The 19,520-nt window shown below is 36.5% G+C and overlaps 1 protein-coding gene across 3 annotated transcripts in view; it reads left to right on the plus strand.

The window, feature by feature from the left end:
- The window catches only part of VPS13A (vacuolar protein sorting 13 homolog A), a 257,157-nt gene that overhangs the window by 36,955 nt on the left and 200,682 nt on the right, over positions 1-19,520 (plus strand). For all 3 annotated transcript variants that reach the window (XM_060102349.1, XM_060102347.1, XM_060102348.1), the window contains exons 13-17: positions 1,354-1,525; positions 3,169-3,231; positions 3,715-3,844; positions 4,664-4,758; positions 5,105-5,247. In XM_060102349.1, the coding sequence (XP_059958332.1) occupies positions 1,354-1,525; positions 3,169-3,231; positions 3,715-3,844; positions 4,664-4,758; positions 5,105-5,247 (603 nt within the window). The remainder of the gene's footprint in view (positions 1-1,353; positions 1,526-3,168; positions 3,232-3,714; positions 3,845-4,663; positions 4,759-5,104; positions 5,248-19,520) is intronic.

Raw genomic sequence — 19,520 nt, forward strand, 5'->3', positions numbered from 1 at the left:
GTATATATTGCAAAATGATCACCACAATAAGTCTAGTTAACATCCAATATCATGCATAGTTAACAAAAGTATTTTTTTTGTTATAAGAACTTATAAGATCTGTTCTCTTAGCAACTTTCAAATATGCCATACAGTATTATTAACTGTAGTTGCCATGCTGTACATTATATCCCCATGACTTATTTATTTTATAACTGGAAGTCTTTTGGATCCCCGTCACCCATTTTGCACATCCCCGACCCACTGCCTCTGGCTACCACCAGTGTATTCTCGGGATCTATGAGCTCATTTTTTAAAAAAATCAATATATAAGTGAGATCATACAGTATTTGTCTTTCTCTTTCTCTGTCTGACTTACTTCAGTTAGCATAATGCCCTCAGTAGCCATTCGTGTTGTCACAAATGGCAAGATTTTATTCCTTTTATGGTTGAATAACATTTCATTGTGTGTATGCACACATTTTCTTGATCCATTCATCCATCAGTGGGCACTTGGTTGTTTCCATATCTTGGCTCTTGTAAATAATGCTGCAGTGAACATGGGGGTGCATATATCTTTTTGAATTAGTGTTTTCATTTTCTTCAGGTAAATACACAGTGAAATTGCTCAATCTAAGTTTTTTAAGATTTAAAAAATATGGTATAAAAGTGAATTTCTTGACTTTTTAAGATACTCTTTAAGGGCTGATAGAAACTATAATGTAATATTTGTCTTGAAACACTTATAGTGGCTTTTGCTTATTACATGAGTAAAATTAAGTTAAAGGATTCTTCATAAAGAATTTACAACTGGAAATACTAGCATTCCATTCATTTACTGTATTTTTGGAATTATTAAGAAACTATATCCCAGTTTGTTTTCTAACCATGTCTTTTTTTAGTTTTCAAACTTTGGTATCAGACATATTAAACCTATTATAAACTTGAAAGGGTTATGGTAGTCTATAAAGTGCAACCCCTTTTTAAAATTCAAAAGTCTTATTTTTCCAGTTATTAAGCACTTGCCTAGTTTCTAGAAGTTGCAATTACTCTTTCAGTTGACTTTTAATTACTATTCAGGTGGCTGAAGTGCTAGTTGCCAATTAATACTTTAATAGTTTTTCTGTAGAACTATATTTATTATAACAAAATTCAGTGATTTTGATTATTTTCATTTAGGAAAGAGATAAGACTAAATAGTATATTGTTAATTACTAATAGGGCTGGGAAGAAGCAAGTGCCCAGATAATATACCATTTTCATAGTCTCTGTATTATGTATGCTTTTAGAGTAGAAGCAATATCAGTTATATTTTATACTGTTGGTTTGAGGGTGTTTTTAAGCGTAGGGTTTTTGTTTTTATTTTTTAACTAGGTGGGTTTATGCTATATGTGGTATTCTTGAAGTAAATGTTCGGCCCCACTTACGGATGTGGTCATGGAAGCACATAAGAGAACACAGGCAAAAAATGAAGCAATATAAAGAACTATATAAAAAAAAGCTAACAAGTAAGAAGCCGTCTGGTGAACTTCTCAACTCTCTGGAGGTTGGCATTTAAAAAATTTGTTAAATATTTTGTACTACTTAACTCCTCAGTCTTTAGTGACTAACACTCCCTACTTACCTGTTCTAATTTGTACTGATCATTCTCTGTCTCTTTTACTTACTAGACTTTTTCATACTCCTTAACTTCAGTTGGGTGTTACAAACCCTGGTGATGTTTTCCTGTGTGCATTTGGAATTTGAGATTCTCCTCAATCTGGAGAGATTTGGGTTTATGCAAATAGTAACTTGAAGCCTCACATTATTATGACATTTACAAACCTCAAAAGCCTAGAAAGTATTTGCTCCATTGATTCCAGTCTTCTCTGTGTTGGTTTCAAAGCCTTATGTTATGTCACCACTCCATTTTTCCCTATGTTACCATCTAACTGTGCATTAATCAAATAAATTTCCTGTCTTCTATAAGTATATGCTTATACTTATAGCCAAGTCTGCTCATGCATTCCATCTGCCTTTCTTCATCTCTATCTCAGTTTTACTCATTCTTCAAGTTTTGCTTACGTCCCGTCTCTTGTATGAACTTTCCTGAATTTTTTGCTCAAACAGTGCTTTTGTTCCTCTTAATCCTTGTGGCATTTCTGGTCTTCACCAGCAACTTTACGTTTAATTAGCGGTCTCCTGAGTTCTCTAAATATTAGTCTTAATCTTCTAGCATTATGGTATATTCTAGACGGGAGTGTTTTACAGATGGATGAAGTACAACTTAGGGAGTCTAAGAAAAGTTAGTCTCTCAAAATTAGTGGAACCATTATGAATCCAGGCCAATTTCCAAAAAACTCCCTAAGATTGAGTTTTATTTTTATTTTTGAAATAGAAGACTTTCTGAAGACCTAGGCTATTACGAATGCTTGGGTTTCTGTTTTGGTGGTTACAGATTTCCTTACCTAGTTTTGGATCTTAACCTTAACCCTCTAAGTCTACTGGACTGTAGAACCCTGAGTAAAGTTTTCCAGGTAATGGTTGGTCATCACTGTTTCTCTTTGGGACTAAAAGTGGTTTGAGCATGAAGCTCTCAAAAGTAATCATGGAAATAATGTATAGATATGATGAAAGATTGAGCTTATCTCAGTTTATTTCAGTAGCTATACTGAAATATTTGGAAAAGTATAAAATTTATTTCAGTAGCTATACTGAAATACTTGAAAAAGTATAAAATTTAAAAACAAGTTTTAAGTGTATCTAGATCTACTTGATATATCTTAATGATGATGTACAAAATGTGCATGTAATATGAAGGACGTATAATTGTATTTTTAGTTGAAAGTGACACTAATGTGTTTACCCTTAACTGTAGTTAAAGCCCAAATAAAGGTCATTTTAAACAGTGCATGTATGTTATCTTCTAGTATGTGCCTGTGTATCTTGTAGTATTCTAACTCTTACATGCATGACATGTATGATGGAACAACTTTCTCAACAAAGATGAGAAAGTTGTTCCATCATTACTAATTTCCAAGCTGACATATATATAAGCACTGCTTTTCAGAATTTAACAGGAATATTATGTTGATGGGTGACCTGTTTTCTGCTTCCTATCTCTTCTTTAGTACAGCAGTTTGATAGAGAATATATTAAAATTATTTATGTAAAGTTATTTATGTAAACATACTTTATTTATATTTTTAGGAGTTGGAAAAGACTTTGGATGTATTTAATATAACTATAGCAAGACAACAGGCAGAAGTTGAGGTAATTCCAGATGTCTTTCAATCAGTAAAAATAAATCTAGAATTTATACAGATTTGATAGATGTTGTGATGTTATTGGTATTGTGCTGTAATATACTATTTCCTAAAAAGGCTTCAAATTTGCTTATTTGTATTATAAGAAAATTTGATGCACTGTTTTGCCACATGTATTTAAACCAGACAGGTTCTATGGGAAAACAATTCTTTCTAACTAATTGGGCTTATCAAATACTGAGAGTTCATATTGAAGGTGAAAGCCAATTTTTTCCCCCCCATTACCATTGCTTATAAGACAGTGGTGCTAAGTACCTGGTAATCCTAAATTCTGATGTTTGGCCAATGTTGTGGTTACTGTGTTTTATTGTCAGTATGATTATTGTTTACAATTATTCACTAAAGTAGATAAGTTTTAGAAATATTCTGTTTCTTTAGATTACTAAATAAAGGATAATTTGTCATTTATTTGTAAATTTATTCATTTTAGGTAAAGAAAGCTGGATACAGGATTTTTAGAGAAGGAGCACAAGAGTCAGAGGATAATAAAGGATGGTTTAGCTGGCTGTGGACTTGGTCAGAATCACCTACTAAACAACAACCAGATCTTAAACCTGGAAGTATGTCCATTTCATTTGATAGTAGTGCAGTTAATCATCAGGCTATGGTAGTGTAGCTAACCATCAGGTGTGAAATTAAGTTTTGCAGGAAATGTTCTCTTTCATTAAAATAGACATTTTAAGTATATATACATATGATATATAATTATTATTATCAGTAAAATTACCATTAAATATTGTAAATATATGTGTTAAATAAAAATCAAATAAAATAACTTTTAAAAATCTTACTAATGCTTGCAAAAGAGCATTATGTCTAGAGGATTTAGTGAGTGCATATAGCACAGTCATAGATAAAATAAAAATTCCAAAAGGGTATAAACCACTGTAAATTTTTATCAAAATTATTTGTTGGAAAGATTTTTGCTTCCCAACAAAATGCTTAAGACCATGGGCTTACATCCTAGATCTATCGTTTATTAGCAGTGTGGCCCTGGCAAATTATTTAAGCTCTCTTAACCTCAATTTCATCATCTGTAATAAAATGTGGAGAAATGATATTAATATTACCTACTTTGTACGCTAAGTATGTTGCTTAACACAATGCCATTAAGTGCCTAATACAGGTATCTATTTTGTGTGCTTAATACAAATATTTAGAAATTTATATTGTTAAATTTATGTATTTAGCAATTTATATTTTGGGAGAATAAACCACCTAAAACTGGCAATGCCATCTAGCATTCAGTGAATATAATTTCTTAAAAGTATTATAAAAAGAGTAAAATTTGCATTTAATTTATTAAAAGCAGCTAAATTTGGGGTCGGTTTTATCTTTTTACCAGTTAAGAACATAAAACACTTCTTTATGATTTTTAGGTCTTGAAGAAATGTTGACACCTGAAGAAAAAACTTTACTATATGAAGCAATTGGCTATAGTGAAACAGCAGTTGATCCAACCTTGCCAAAAACAGTAAAATGTTTTCTTGCCTTATACCTGAGCATTTAGTGATAGATATGCCTATTTTTAATCCTTTCAGAAATATATGTTACTGAGTTGTTCTGTGATCTTTCTTCGAGTCTATAAATATTGCATTTATTTTAGTTTCCAAGGTAGGGATAAAAATTGTCCCCTACTTTTTAGTGTTATGTGGTGATCCTTTAATATACGAAGGGTTGTTTTTGAAGTATTTTTCTGGTTTTTGGAAAGAATAAACTATATAAATAGGAGTATTTGTTGTATTTATATATATATATATATATATATATATATACATATAGATAATTTTTTTCATTTTATTCCTCTGAATATACTCTAGTTTGAAGCCATGAAGTTTTTTGTTCACTTGAAAAGTATGTCTATTATTCTAAGAGAACAACAACAGAAATCTGAACTGTTAGATATTATAGTGGAAGAATTTAGCACTTTGATTGTGCAAAGACCAGGAGCACAAGCAGTTAAGTAAGTATTAATTTATTTTCTCTTATTTGTAAGAAAGTATTTCACTGTGAGGTTGGAATTTAGTCATACAGCATTTTGTAAAGAATACTGTGGTTTAATTTGTCCTTTTGTATTTTTAGAAAGGTAGTTTTTTTCATTAATATATATATTTTGGGATTGTTAAAATAACACATGTTCGGGCCTCCCTGGTGGCGCAGTGGTTGGGAGTCCGCCTGCCGATGCAGGGGATACGGGTTCGTGCCCCGGTCTGGGAGGATCCCATATGCCGCGGAGCGGCTGGGCCCGTGAGCCATGGCCGCTGGGCCTGCGCATCCGGAGCCTGTGCTCCGCAACGGGAGAGGCCACAACAGTGAGAGGCCCGCATACCGCAAAAAGAAAAAAAAAAAAAAAAAAAAAAAAAACACATGTTCAGTAGAAAACTTCATGCCGAGAGACACTAAAGAATAATACAAAAATATCAGCAATCACACTTTTGAAAAGGAAACAGCATTAACAATTTTGTTTTTATCTGGGAATGTCTTTATTTTATCTTCTGTTTTAAAAATAGCTTTTTGAGGTATAATGCACATACCATACAATGCACCTATTAAAGTGTACAATTCACTTTTTTGTCACACTGTATTGTATACCAAATCCACATGGTATATTTACAAGGTTGTACAACAGTTATGATTACCTAATTCCAGAACATTTTAACACCCCGAAAAGGAAACACTAATACCCATTAGCAGTCACTCCCCATTGCTCCCTCTCCCCAGTGTCTGGTAAAAGCTATTTTACTTTCTTTCTTTTTTTAAAAAAAAATTTATTTATTTATTTATTTATTTATTTATGGCTGCGTTGGGTCTTCGTTGCTGCTCGCGTGGGCTCTCCCTAGCTGCGGCGCGCGGGGGCTACTCTTCGTTGTGGTGTGCGGGCTTCTCATTGCGGTGGCTTCTCTTGTTGTGGAGCACGGGCTCTAGGTGCACAGGCTTCAGTAGTTGTGGCTCGCGGGCTCTAGAGCACAGGCTCAGTGGTTGTGGCACACGGGCTTAGCTGCTCCGTGGTATGTGGGATCTTCCCAGGGATCAAACCCATGTCCCCTGCATTGGTGGGCGGATTCTTAACCACCCGGGAAATCCCACTAATTCACTTTCTATTTCTAAGAATTTGTCTGTTTGGGGCATTTCATATTAATGGAATTATATAATATGTGGCCTTTTCTGTCTGGCTTCTTTTACTAATAGGCATGATATTTTCAAGGTTCATCCATGGTATAGCATGAATTAGTGCTTCATTCTTTTTTATTGCCAAATAATATTTCATTGTATGGATTCATCAGATGATGGATATTTTTGGTTTGTTTCCACTTTTTTGCTACTATGAAAAATGCTGCTATGAAAATTAATGGACAGTGTTTTGTATGGACAAGTTTCAAGTTTTCTTGGGTGTATATACCTAGGAGTGGAATTGTTGCCTCAAATGGTAACTCTATATTTAACTTCTTGAGGAATTGACAGACTGTTTTCCAAAGCAGCGGCATCATTTTACATTCCCACCAGCATTGTGTGAGTTTTCCATTTAGCTACACCCTTGCCAACACTTCTCTGTCCTTTTGATTATAGCCATCCTAAATGAGTGTAAAGTAATATCTCACTGTGGTTTTGATTTGCACTTCCCTGTTGGCTAATGATGTTGAGCATCTTTTCATGTATTTATTGGCTATTTCTGTATAGTTTTTTTGAGATCTATTAAATTCCTTTGCCCATTTTTTTCTTTTATTAAATTTTTAAAAAATTATATTGAAGTATAGTTGATTTACAATGTTGTATTAATTTCTGCTGTACAGCAAAGTGACTCAGTTATACATACATGTATTCTTTTTCATACTCTTTTCCATTATGGTTTATCGCAGGATACTGAATATAGTTCCCTGTGCTATACAGTAGGACCTTGTTGTTTATGCATTCTATATATAATAGTTTGCACCTACTAATCCTAAATTCCCCCCTACCCCTTGGCAACCACAGGTCTGTTCTCTATGTCTGTGAGTCTGTTTCTGTTTCATAGGTAAGTTCATTGGTGTCATCTTTTAGATTCCACATATAAGTGATACTGTATGGGATTGTCTTTCTCTTTCTGACTTACCTCACTTAGTATGATAATCTTTAGGTCCATCCATGTTGCTGCAAATGGCATTATGTCATTCTTTTTTATGGCTGAGTAATATTCCATTGTATATACGTACCACATCTTCTTTATCCATTCCTCTGTTGATGAATGCTTAGGTTGTTTCCATGTCTTGGCTGTTGTAAATAGTGTTGCATTGAACATTGGGGTGCATGTACCTTTTCAAATTATAGTTTTCTCCAGATATATGCCCAGGAGTGGATTGCAGGATCATATGGCAACTGCAATTTTAGTGTTTTTGAGGAAACCCCATACTGTTTCCCATAGTGGCTGTACCAATTTACATTCCCACCAACAGTATAGGAGGGTTCCCTTTTCTCCACACCCTTTCCAGCATTTGTTATTTGTAGACTTTCTAATGATGGCCATTCTGACTAGTGTGAGGTGCTACCTTGTTGTAGTTTTGACTTACATTTCTCTAATAATTAGTGACGTTGAGCATCTTTTCATCTGCCTGTTGGCCATCTGTATATCTTCTTTGGAGAAATGTCTACTTAGGTCTTCTGCCCATTTTTTGATTTACAGTGGTTTTGGTTTTTTTGTTGCTATTGTTACTGAGTTGTATGAACTGTTTGTATATTTTGGAAATTAAGCTCTTGTCAGTCGCATCATTTGCAAATATTTTCTCCCAGTCCGTAGGTTGTCTTTCCCTATTGTTTATGGTTTCCTTTGCTGTACAAAAGGTTGTAAGTTTGATTAGATCCCATTTGTTTATTTTTGCTTTTATTTCTATTGCCTTGGTAGACTGACCTAAGAAAACATTGGTATGATTTATGTCAGAGAATGTTTTCCTATGTTCTCTTCTAGGAGTTTTATGGTGTCATGTCTTATGTTTAAGTCTTTAAGCCATTCTGAGTTTATTTTTGTGTGTGGTGTGAGAGTATGTTCCAAATTCATCGATTTACGTGCGGCTGTCCAAATTTTCCCAACACCATTTGCTAAGGATACTGTCTTTTCTCCATTGTACATTCTTCCCTCCTTTGTCGAAGATTAATTAACCATAGTTGTGTGAGTTTATTTCTGGGCTCTCTATTCTGTTCCGTTGATCCATATGTCCTTGTGTCAGTATCACACTGTTTTGTTTACTGTAGCTTTGTAGTATTGTCTGAATTCTGGGAGGGTTATGCCTCCTGCTGTGTTCTTTTTCTTCAGGATTGCTTTGGCAATTCTGGGTCTTTTATGGTTCCATATAAAATTTAGGATTATTTGTTCTAGTTCTGTGAAAAATGTCATGGGTAATTTGATAAGGATCCCATTAAATCTGTAGATTGCTTTGGGTAGTATGGCCATTTTAACAATATTAATTCTTCCAATCCAAGAGCATGGGATATCTTTCCATTTCTTTGAATCATCTTCAGTTTCCTTTATTAATGTTTTGTACTTTTTATAGCATATGAGTCATTAACCTCCTTCGTGAAGTTTATTCCTACGTATTTTATTTTTTGATGCTATTTTGTAAGGAATTCTTTGTTTACATTCCCCTTCTGATATTTCATTGTTAGTGTAAAGAAATGCAACCAATTTCTGTATGCTAATCTTGTATCCTGCTACCTTGCTGAATTCGTTTATCAGTTCTAGTAGGTTTTATTTGTGGAGTCTTTAGGGTTTTCTGTATATGGTATCATGTCACCTGCATATAATGACAACTTTACCTCTTCCCTACCAATTTGAATACCTTCTATTTCTTTTTCTTGTCTGATTCCTGTGGCTAGGACTTTCAGTACTATGTTGAAGAGAAGTGATAGGAGTGGGCATCCTTGTCTTGTTTACATTTTAGCAGGAATACTTCTGAGTATTATATTGGCTGTGGGTTTGTCATAAATAGCTCTTATTATGTTGAGATATGTTCTCTCTATACCCACTTTGGTAAGAGTTTTTATCATGAATGGATGTTGAATTTTATTGAATGCTTTTTTGCATGTATTGAGATGATCCTGTGGTTTTTGTTTTTTCTTTTGTTGATGTGATGTATCAGATTGATTGATTTGTATTTGTTGAACCATCCTTGTGAACTTAGGATGAATCCCACTTGGTTGTGGTGTATGATCTTTTTTATGTATTGTTGAATTCAGTTTGCTAATATTTTGGTGAGAATTTTTGCATCTATATTCAACAAAGATATTGGCCTATAATTTTCTTTTTGGTAGTGTCTTTGTCTGGTTTTGGTATCACGGTGATGTTGGCTTCACAGAATGTCTTTTGGAGTGTTACTTCCTCTTCATTCTTTTGGAAGAGTTTGAGAAGGATCGGTTTAAGTTCTTTGTATGTTTGGTGGAATTCACCTGTGAAGCCATCTGGCCCTGGACTTCTGTTTGTAGGGAGTTTTTTTCATTACAGATTCTGTTTCACTTCTAGTGATCAGTCTGTTCAAGTTATCTATTTTTTCTTGATTCCGTTTGGGTGGGCTATATGTTTCTAGAAAGTTGTCCATTTCCTCTAGGTTGTCAAATTGGCATATAACCATTCTTAGTATTCTCTTATGTTTTTTTGTAATTCTACAGTATCAGTTGTGATTTATTCTCTTTCATTTCTTATTTTGTTTATTTGGGTCTTGTCTCTTTTGTTCTTGGTGAGCCTGCTCAGAGGTGTGTCAATTTTGTTTACCCTTTCAAAGACCCAGCTCTTGGTTTTACTGATTTTTTTCTATTGTTTTTTTAATCTCTATTTTATTTGTTTCCCCTCTGGTCTTTAATTGTCTCCTTCCTTCTGCTAACTTTAGGTATAGTTTGTTCTTCTTTTTCTGATTCTTTTAGGTGGTGGGTTAGGTTATTTGAGATTTTTCTTCTTTTTTAAAGAAGGCCTGTGTTACTCTGAACTTTCCTCTAAGAACTGCTTTTGCTCCATCCCATAGATTTTGTTGGTTGTGTTTTCATTGTCCTTTGTCTCAAGGTGTATTTTAATTTCTTTTTTTTTTTTTTTTTTTTTTTTTTTTTTTGCGGTACGCGGGCCTCTCACTGCTGTGGCCTCTCCCGTTGCGGAGCACAGGCTCCGGACGCGCAGGCTTAGTGGCCATGGCTCACAGGCCCAGCTGCTCTGCGGCATGTGGGATCCTCCCGGACCGGGGCACGAACCCGTGTCCCCTGCATCGGCAGGCGGACTCTCAACCACTGCGCCACCAGGCAAGCCCTAATTTCTTCTTTGATTTCATTGTTGACCCATTGGATTTTTTAGTAGCATGTTGTTTGGTCTCCATATAATTATTTTTTTTCTCATTTCTTTTTCTATGGTTGATGTCTAGTTTCATGCTGTTGTGGTCATAATAGTTGTTGAGATAATTTCTATACTCTTGAATTTGTTGAGTCTTGTTTTGTGCCCTAGTATGTGGTCAATCCTAGAGAATGTTCCATGTGCACTTGAATGTGTACTCTGGTTTTTTTGGATATAATGTCCTAAAAATATCAATTAAGTCTAACTGTTGTATTTTATCATTTAGGATCTCTGTTGCCTTATTGATTTTCTGTCTCAAAGATCTGTCCATTGATGTGAATGAGGTGTTAAAGTCTCCTACTATTGAATTCCCATCAGTTTCTCCCTTTATGTCTGTTAGTATTTGTTTTATGTATTTGGGTACTCCTGTATTAGGTGCATATCTATTGATGAGTGTAAAATCCTCTTGTGTCGATCCTTTTATCATTATATAGTGTCCTTCTTTATCTTTCTTTACGGCATTTGTTTTAAAGTCTATTTTGTCTGATTTGAGTATTGCGACCCTCACTTTTTTGTCGTTTTCGTTTGCATGAAATATGTTTTCCATCCCCTCACTTTCAATCTATGTGTGTCCTTTGCTCTAAGGTGGGTCTCTTGTAGGCAGCATATTGTAGGCTCTTGTTTTTTTGATTCAGTCTGCCACTCTTTGTCTTTTGATTAGAGCATTTAGGCCATTGCCACTTAAGGTAATTATTGATAGATATGTATTTATTGTTTTTTTAAACCTTGTTTTCCAGTTGATTCTGTGTTTCTTCTTTGTTCCTTTTTCTTTTTCTTTTTTTTTTTTTTTTTTTGCGGTACGCGAGCCTCTCACCGCTGTGGCCTTTCCTGCTGCGGAGCACAGGCTCCAGACGCGCAGGCTCAGCGGCCATGGCTTATGGGCCCAGCCGCTCCGTGGCATGTGGGATCTTCCCGGACCGGGGCACGAACCTGTGTCCCCTGCATCGGCAGGCGGACTCTCAACCACTGCGCCACCAGGGAGGCCCTCTTTTTCTTTTTTTTTTTTGACCATGCCACACGGGTTGTGGGATCTTATTTCCCTGACCACGGATCGAACTCGGGCCCTTCTCAGTGAGAGCGCAGAGTCCTAACCACTGGACCTCCGGGGAATTCCCCTACTTTTCTTTTTTGTGGTTTGATGATTTCCTTTTATTTTATGCCTTTGTTTTCTTCTTTTAGGTTTTAGTGAATCTACTGCAGGTTTTTTATTTGTGGTTACCCTGTTTTTTGAGTATTTTTACCCCTTGCTATATACTTGCTTTAGACTGATAGTCATATAGGCTCAAACACATTGGGAAAAAAACAAAAACAAAGAATCTACCTTTTCTTATTCTTCTCCCCCTCATTTTACAATTTTGAAGTCCTCTTTTACTTCTTCATGTTTATCCTTTTGCTGTTCATTGTGGTTATCATTGTTTTCACAAGATTGTTTTGATTTTTTAAAATATAAAAATATATGGGGTTATTTAACTGATTTACTTGCCAGTTGTGATTTTCTCTTTCCTATAGACTCTTGCTTCTTTTCTGTTTTGAAAAGACTTGTCAGTGTTTCTTTTAAGATAGGTTTAGTATTGCTGTATTCTTTTAGTCTTTGCTTGTCTGAGAAATTCTTTATCTCTCCTTCTATTCTAAATGATAATCCTGCTGGGTAGAGTATTCTAGGTTGCATATTTTTCGCTTTTAGGGTTTTGAATGTATCTTGCCATTCCCTTCTGGCCAAAAACATTTCTGTAGAGAAATGAGCCCATAGACTTATGGGGATTCCCTTGTAATTACCTCTTAGTTTTTCTCTTGCTGCCTTTAGAATCCTCTCTTTAATGTTTAACTTTTGACATTTTGATTATAATATGTCTTGGTGTGGGTCTGTGTGGGACTCTGTGCTTCCTGTACCTGGATTTCTGTTGCCTTTTTTAGTTGAGGGAAGTTTTCGGCCATAATTTCTTCAAATACTTTTTCAATCCCCTTGTCTCTTTCTTCGCCTTCTGGAATCCCTATTATGTGTAGATTGTATATTATCGCATAGGTCTCTTATATTGCTTTCATTTTTTTTTTCAATTTGGCTTTCTGTCTGCTGTTGTGATTGGGTGATTTCCATTATTCGGTCTTCCAGGTCACTTATTCATTCTTCTGCATTATTCATTCTCCTATTCATTGCCTTTAGCACACTTTTTGTCTCAGCAAATGAGTTTTCTAAGTTTTCTTGACTCCTCATTATATTTTCTAGTTCCTTTTTTAAAAATAAATTTATTTATTTTATTATTTATTTATTTATTTAGGCTGTGTTGTGTCTTTTGTTGCTGCGCACGGGCTTTCTCTAGTTGCGGTGAGCGGGGGCTACTCTTCGTTGCAGTGCATGGGGTTCTCATTGCGATGGCTTTTTGCGGAGCGTGGGCTCTAGGCACATGGGCTTCAGTAGTTGTGGCACACGGGCTCTAGAGCACAGGCTCAGTAGTTGTGGCGTACGGGCTTAGTTGCTCCGCAGCATGTGGGATCTTCCCAGACCAGGGCTTGAACCCGTGTCCCCTGCATTGGCAGGTGGATTCTTAACCACTGCACCACCAGGGAAGCCCTCTAGTTCCTTTTTATAGTACTCTGCATTTCTGTCAATAGCCTTTCTTAATTCCTTCAGTATTTTCATTATTTCCTTTTTGAACTCAGTGTCTGTTAGAAGATGTCTGTTTCATTGTTTGTTCTTTCAGGGGAATTCTCTTGATATTTTAACTGGGAGTGTTTCCTCTGCTTCCTTATTTTACTTATATTTCTCTTACTCTGTGAGTTTCAGAGAAACAATTGTCTACTGTGGTCTTGGAGGGCTTTTTATATGTGTGAGCATCCCTGGGTAGCTTGTGTGGGTTTAATATATTTGGTGTGAGGACTGTTTTTGGTGTGAGTGCCTGTGGCCTCCTTTCCTCAGCATGTGCTGGCTGTTATCCCCATTAGTAGGGGGTGTGTAGATGCAGCTACTGGCACCCACTCCCAGGGCACTTGGTGGCAATGGCAGCTCGTGTGCGCCTACAGAGCCCATGATGACGGCGAAGGCAGCTTGCAACCGCTCCTGGAGCCTGCAAGGGTGGCAGCAGCAGCTCAAGATTGCTCCTGGAGCCCAGGAGGGCAGCAGCGGTGGCTTGCAACCTATCCTGGAGCCTTTAGCGCCTCTTTTTAAAGAGCACTAATCCCGGGCCTCCCTGGTGGCGCAGTGGTTAAGAGTCCGCCTGCCGATGCAGGGGATACGGGTTCGTGCCCCGGTCTGGGAGGATCCCATATGCCGCGGAGCGGCTGGGCCCGTGAGCCATGGCCGCTGGGCCTGCGCATCCGGAGCCTGTGCTCCGCAACGGGAGAGGCCACAACAGTGAGAGGCCCGCATACCGCAAAAAGAAAAAACAAACAAACAAAAAAAGAGCACTAATCCCATTTATGAGGGCTCTGCCCTAATGACCTAATCACCTCCCAAAAGTCCTACCTCCAAATAACCATCACATTAGGCATTAGGATTTCAACAAATGAAATTTGAGGGACACAGACATTCATAACATAGCAGCTTGTGTTTGTCCCCTGGCTCCAGGAAGCCACACCAGGAATATTGCCCACTGCTTTGCTAGGGAATGGGGATGATAGGCAGATAAACAGAAATGCCAGAGTTCTGTCTTTCTGAAATTCAGCTGTCTTTTCCTTCTTTCATTTTTCCCTGGTTGCTGTAAGCTTTTTATTAAATTCCAGACTAGCAAGTAAGTTGATTCTGGGAGTTTTTGCTAGTTTAATTGTCATTTCAGTGGAGAAACTTGATTATCTGAGCACCTTTTTCTGTCACTTCCAAAGACAATACTTATCCATTAACTTTTTTTAAAAAAGGCTTTATTATTTTAGAGCAGTTTGAGGTTTACACCAAAGTTTAGAGGGAGGTACAGAGATTTCTCATATACCTTCTACCGCTACACATACAGAGCCCCCCCACAATTATCAACACCACTCACCAGAATAGTACATTTTTACTAAAAATGAACCTACACTGGCATAATCACCCGAAGTCCATAGTTTACATCGTGGTGCACTCTTGTTGTACATTCTGTGGTATGGACAACATAGAATGACAAGTGTCCATTGTTACAGTATCACACACAGTATTTTCACTGCTCTAAAAATCCTCTGTTCTGCTATTCGTTCCTTACTCACTTCCCCAACCACTGATTGTTTTACTGTGTTCATAGTTTTGCCTTTTTTAGAATGTCCTGTAGTTGAAATCATACAGTGTGTAGCCTGGCTTCTTTCACTTAGTGATATGCATTTAAGCTTCCTATATGTCTTTTCATGAATTGATCGCTCATGGTTTTTAGCACTTAATAACATTGCATTGTCTGGATGTACCACAGTTTGTTTATCCATTCACCTACTGAAGGACATCTTGGTTGCTTCTACGTTTTGGCAGTTATGAATATAACTGCTGTAAACAGCTCTGTACAGGTTTTATATGGACATTAGTTTTTAGCTCCTTTGGGTAAATATCAAGGAGACGATTGCTGGATCACATGGTAAAAATATGCTTAATTTTGTAAGAAACCACCAAACTTTCTTCTAAAGTAACTGTACCATTTTGAATTCCCACCAGCAATGTATGAGAGTTCCTATTGCTCCATCTCCATCCTTGTCATTACTTGGTGTTGTCATTATTCCAGATTTTGGTCATTCTAAAATGTGTGTAGTTGTATGTCACTGTTGTTTTAATTTTCATTTCCATGACGACATATGATGTAGAGCATCTTTTCATATGCTTTTTTGTCAGTCTTATTTGGTGAGGTGTCTGTTAAGATCTTTAGCCCACTTTTTAATTGTGTTGTTTGTTTTCTTCTTGTTGAGTTTAAAGTGTTCTTTATATATTTTAGATAACAGGTCCTTATCAGATGTGTTGTTCACAAATATTTTCTCCTATTCTGTGGCTTATTTTCTTATTCTCTTAAAATTAATATCTACCATAATTATTACTGTTTTCTATTTATTGCCCTTCTTCTTTGTTCCTGTTTTTGTCTACCATGTCTTTTCTTTTTTTTGCAGTTTAATTGAACATTTTGTATGATTCCATTTTCTCTCTTTTCTTGGCACATCAGTTAAAATTTTTTAAACTTTTTTTAGTGGTTGCCCTAGAGCATTTAATATACTTTTTTGTTTTATTTTATTTTAATTTTTAAAAAATATTTAATTTTTATTGGAGTATAGTTGATTTAAAATGTTGTGTTAGTTTCTGCTGTACAGCAAAGTGAAAAACTTATACATACACATATACACTCTTTTTTAGATTCTTTTTGCATATAGGTCATTACAGAGTATTGAGTAGAGTTCCCTGTGTTATTCAGTAAGTCTTCATTAGATATCCATTTTATATATAGTAGTATGTATAGCTTTTTTTTTTTTGCCTTTTTATTTATTTAATTTTTTTAACATCTTTATTGTGGAATGCCATTTTTCTTTTTTTTTTTTTGCAGTACGCAGGCCTGTCACTGCCATGGCCTCTCCCGCTGCGGAGCACAGGCTCCAGACGCGCAGGCTCAGCGGCCATAGCTCACGGGCCCAGCTGCTCTGTGGCACGTGGGATCTTCCTGGACTGGGGCACGAACCCATGTCCCCTGCATGGGCAGGCGGACTCTCAACCACTGTGCCACCAGGGAAGCCCCCCCCTTTTTTTTTAAACGTCTTTATTGGAGTATAATTGCTTTACAATGGTGTGTTACTTTCTGCTTTATAACAAAGTGAATCAGTTATACATATACATATGTCCCCATATCTCTTCCCTCTTGTGTCTCCCTCCCTCCCACCCTCCCTATCTCACCCCTCTAGGTGGTCACAAAGCACCGAGCTGATCTCCTTGTGCTATGCGGCTGCTTCCCACTAGCTATCTGTTTTACGTTTGGTAGTGTATATATGTCCATGCCACTCTCTCACTTTGTCCCAGCTTACCCTTCCCCCTCCCCGTATCCTCAAGTCCATTCTCTAGTAGGTCTGTATCTTTATTACTGTCTTGTCCCTAGGTTCTTCATGACCTTTTTTTTTTTTTAGATTCCATATATATGTGTTAAAATATGGTGTTTGTTTTTCTCTTTCTGACTTACTTCACTCTGTATGACAGACGCTAGGTCCATCCATCTCACTACAAATAACTCAATTTCGTTTCTTTTTTTTTTTTTTTTACAACTGATCTAAGTCTGCTTTGAAATAATACTATACTATTTCACAGGTAATGTGAGTACCCAGTAATAACAAAATATCTTAATTCCTTCCTCTAATCCCTTGTGTCGTTCCTGTTATTCAATACACTGTTAGATTATTAACAATGAACATACTAATAATCTGTTAGGACAATTAAATGTTTGCATTTTACCCTCAGTTTCCTACTTCAGTGTTCTTTCTTTATGTAATCTGAGTTTCCAACTTACAATTATTTTCTTCTCTCTACATAACTACTTTTAATATTTCTTGAAAGGCAGGTCTAATGGCAACAATTTTTCTTGATTTTTGTTTGTCTGAGGAAGTCTTTACTTCTTCTTTACTTTTGGAGGGAAAGTTCACAGGGTACAGAATTCTAGTTTAGAGTTTTTTGCTCTTACACTTTAAAATATTTGTTATACTCTGTTCTTGCTAGTATGGTTTCTGAGAATGTGGAAGTAATTCTTATCTTTGCTTCTCTATAAATAAGGATTTTTTCCCCCTCTAGCTCTTTTTAGGCTTTTTTTCTTTATATGTGATTCTCTGTAGTTCAAAAATATGCCTAGGTGCAGTAGGTATTTTTGTTTGTTTGTTTTGTGGGGTTTTTTTTGGCATTTATTCTGCTTGACATTCTCTGAGCTTCCTAAATCTGTTATTTAGTGTCTGATATTAATTTGGAGAAATTCTCAATCATTATTGATTGAAATATTTCTTCTGTTCCTTTCTCTCTTCTCCTTTTGGTATTCCCATTACTTTTACGGTACAACTTTTGTAGTTATGCATGGATATTCTCTTCTGATTTCTTAGAAATGCTTTCTGTATTTTTATGATTTTTCTGATATATTCTCCAGCTCAGGGATTTCCTTAGCTGTGCAACTGTGCAGTCTCCTAATAAGCCCATCAAAGTCATTCTTGTTACAGTGTTTTTTATCTTTAGCATTCATTTTTGGTTTTCTTAGGATTTCCATCCCTCTGTTTACATTGTTCATCTGTTCTTGCAGATTGTCTACTTTATCTGTTAGACATATTAACCGTTAGACATATTAATTGTAGTTGCTTTAAATTTCTAGTCATGTAATTCCAGCATCCCTGCCATGTTTGGTTCTGATGCTTGCTCTGTCACTTCAAATTGTGTTTTTTGCCTTTTTGTATGCCTTGTTATTTTTTCCTGATAGCCAGACATTATATACTGGGTAAAAGGAATTGCTGTAAATAGGCCCTTAATAATTTGGTTATAAGATGTGGTAGAAAGGGAAGAGTTCTGTAGTCCTGTGATGAGCTCTCAGTCTTTGAATGAGCCTGTGCTTCTGTACTATGAACTTAACAAGAGTTTCTCAGTTTTTTTCCCTACCCCCTTAGGGGGGATAGAATGGGTAGTATGGGCTGGAGTTGGGTATTTCCCTCCCCCCATATGGAGTGGTAGACTTGACTGGAGATGGATATTTCCCTTCCCTTGGTCATTTTGGCTCTGATAATACCCCATTAGGTAAGTCTCTAGTTAACTCGTTTCTCCAGAGGGCAGGCCTTGCTAAGAACAACAGAGTGCTCTGGTATATTTTTAAATGGTTCATCGTCCTCTCCACTTGCCTGAGGAGGGGATATTTCTCCAATATTTACTGTGGGAACCTGGTCCAATTCCTGGAGGTGTATCTCAAATTATTTGGGGTACTCCCCTGTGGCTGAGTCCCCTTAGAGTTTTTTATTTTAATTAATTTTCATTGGAGTATAGTTGCTTTACAATATTGTGTTAGTTTCTGATGTACAGCAAAGCGAATCAGTTATACATATACATATATCCGCTCTTTTTAAAATTTCCTTCCCACCAGAGATCATTGAGTAGGGTTCCCAGTGCTAAACAGTAGGTTCTCATTAGTTATCTATTTTATACATAGTAGTATATATATGTCAATCTCAATCTCCCAATTCGTCCCCCTTCTCCCCCCCTCCTTGGTAGCTATAAGGTCTCTACATCTGTGATTCTATTTCTACTTTGCCAGTAAGTTCACCTGTACCATTTTTCTAGATTCCACGTATAAGTGATATTATACAGTATTTGTTTTTTTCTTTCTGACTTACTTCACTCTGTATGGCAATCTCTAGGTCCATCCACGTCTCTGCAAATGGCACTGTTTCCTTCCTTTTTATGGCTGAGTAATATTCCATTGTATATATGTATCATGTCTTCTTTATCCATTCCTCTGTCAATGGACATTTAGATCGCTTCTGTGTCCTGGCTATTGTAAATAGTGCTGCAGTGAACATCAGGGTGCATGCATCCTTTCGAATTATGGTTTTCTCTGGATATATGCCTAGGAGTGGGATTGCTGGGTCATCTGGTAGCTCTATTTTTAGTTTTTTAAGGAACCTCCATACTGTTCTCCATAGTGGCTATACCAATTTACATTCCCACCAGCACTGTAGGAGGGTTCCCTTTCCTCCACACCCTCTCCAACATTTATTGTTTGTAGATTTTTTGATGATGGCCATTCTGCCCGGTGTCAGGTGATGCCTCATTGTAGTTCCCTCTGGAGTTTTTAACTCTCAGAGTTGTCTACACCAAGTCTCCAACAATTCAGTTACAGTTTAGGTTTTCCAACCTTGGCTCTAGTGTCCGTGGTGGTTTCCTTTTTGTAGATGTCTGCTGTGGTAAGCCATGACTCCACTCCCTGTCTGTGTCTTCAGTCTTAGGGGCAGCAGTTCGCCCT

The sequence above is a fragment of the Mesoplodon densirostris genome, chromosome 6 (assembly GCF_025265405.1).
Source record: "Mesoplodon densirostris isolate mMesDen1 chromosome 6, mMesDen1 primary haplotype, whole genome shotgun sequence".
In the NCBI taxonomy this organism is placed as follows: Eukaryota; Metazoa; Chordata; class Mammalia; order Artiodactyla; family Ziphiidae; genus Mesoplodon; species Mesoplodon densirostris.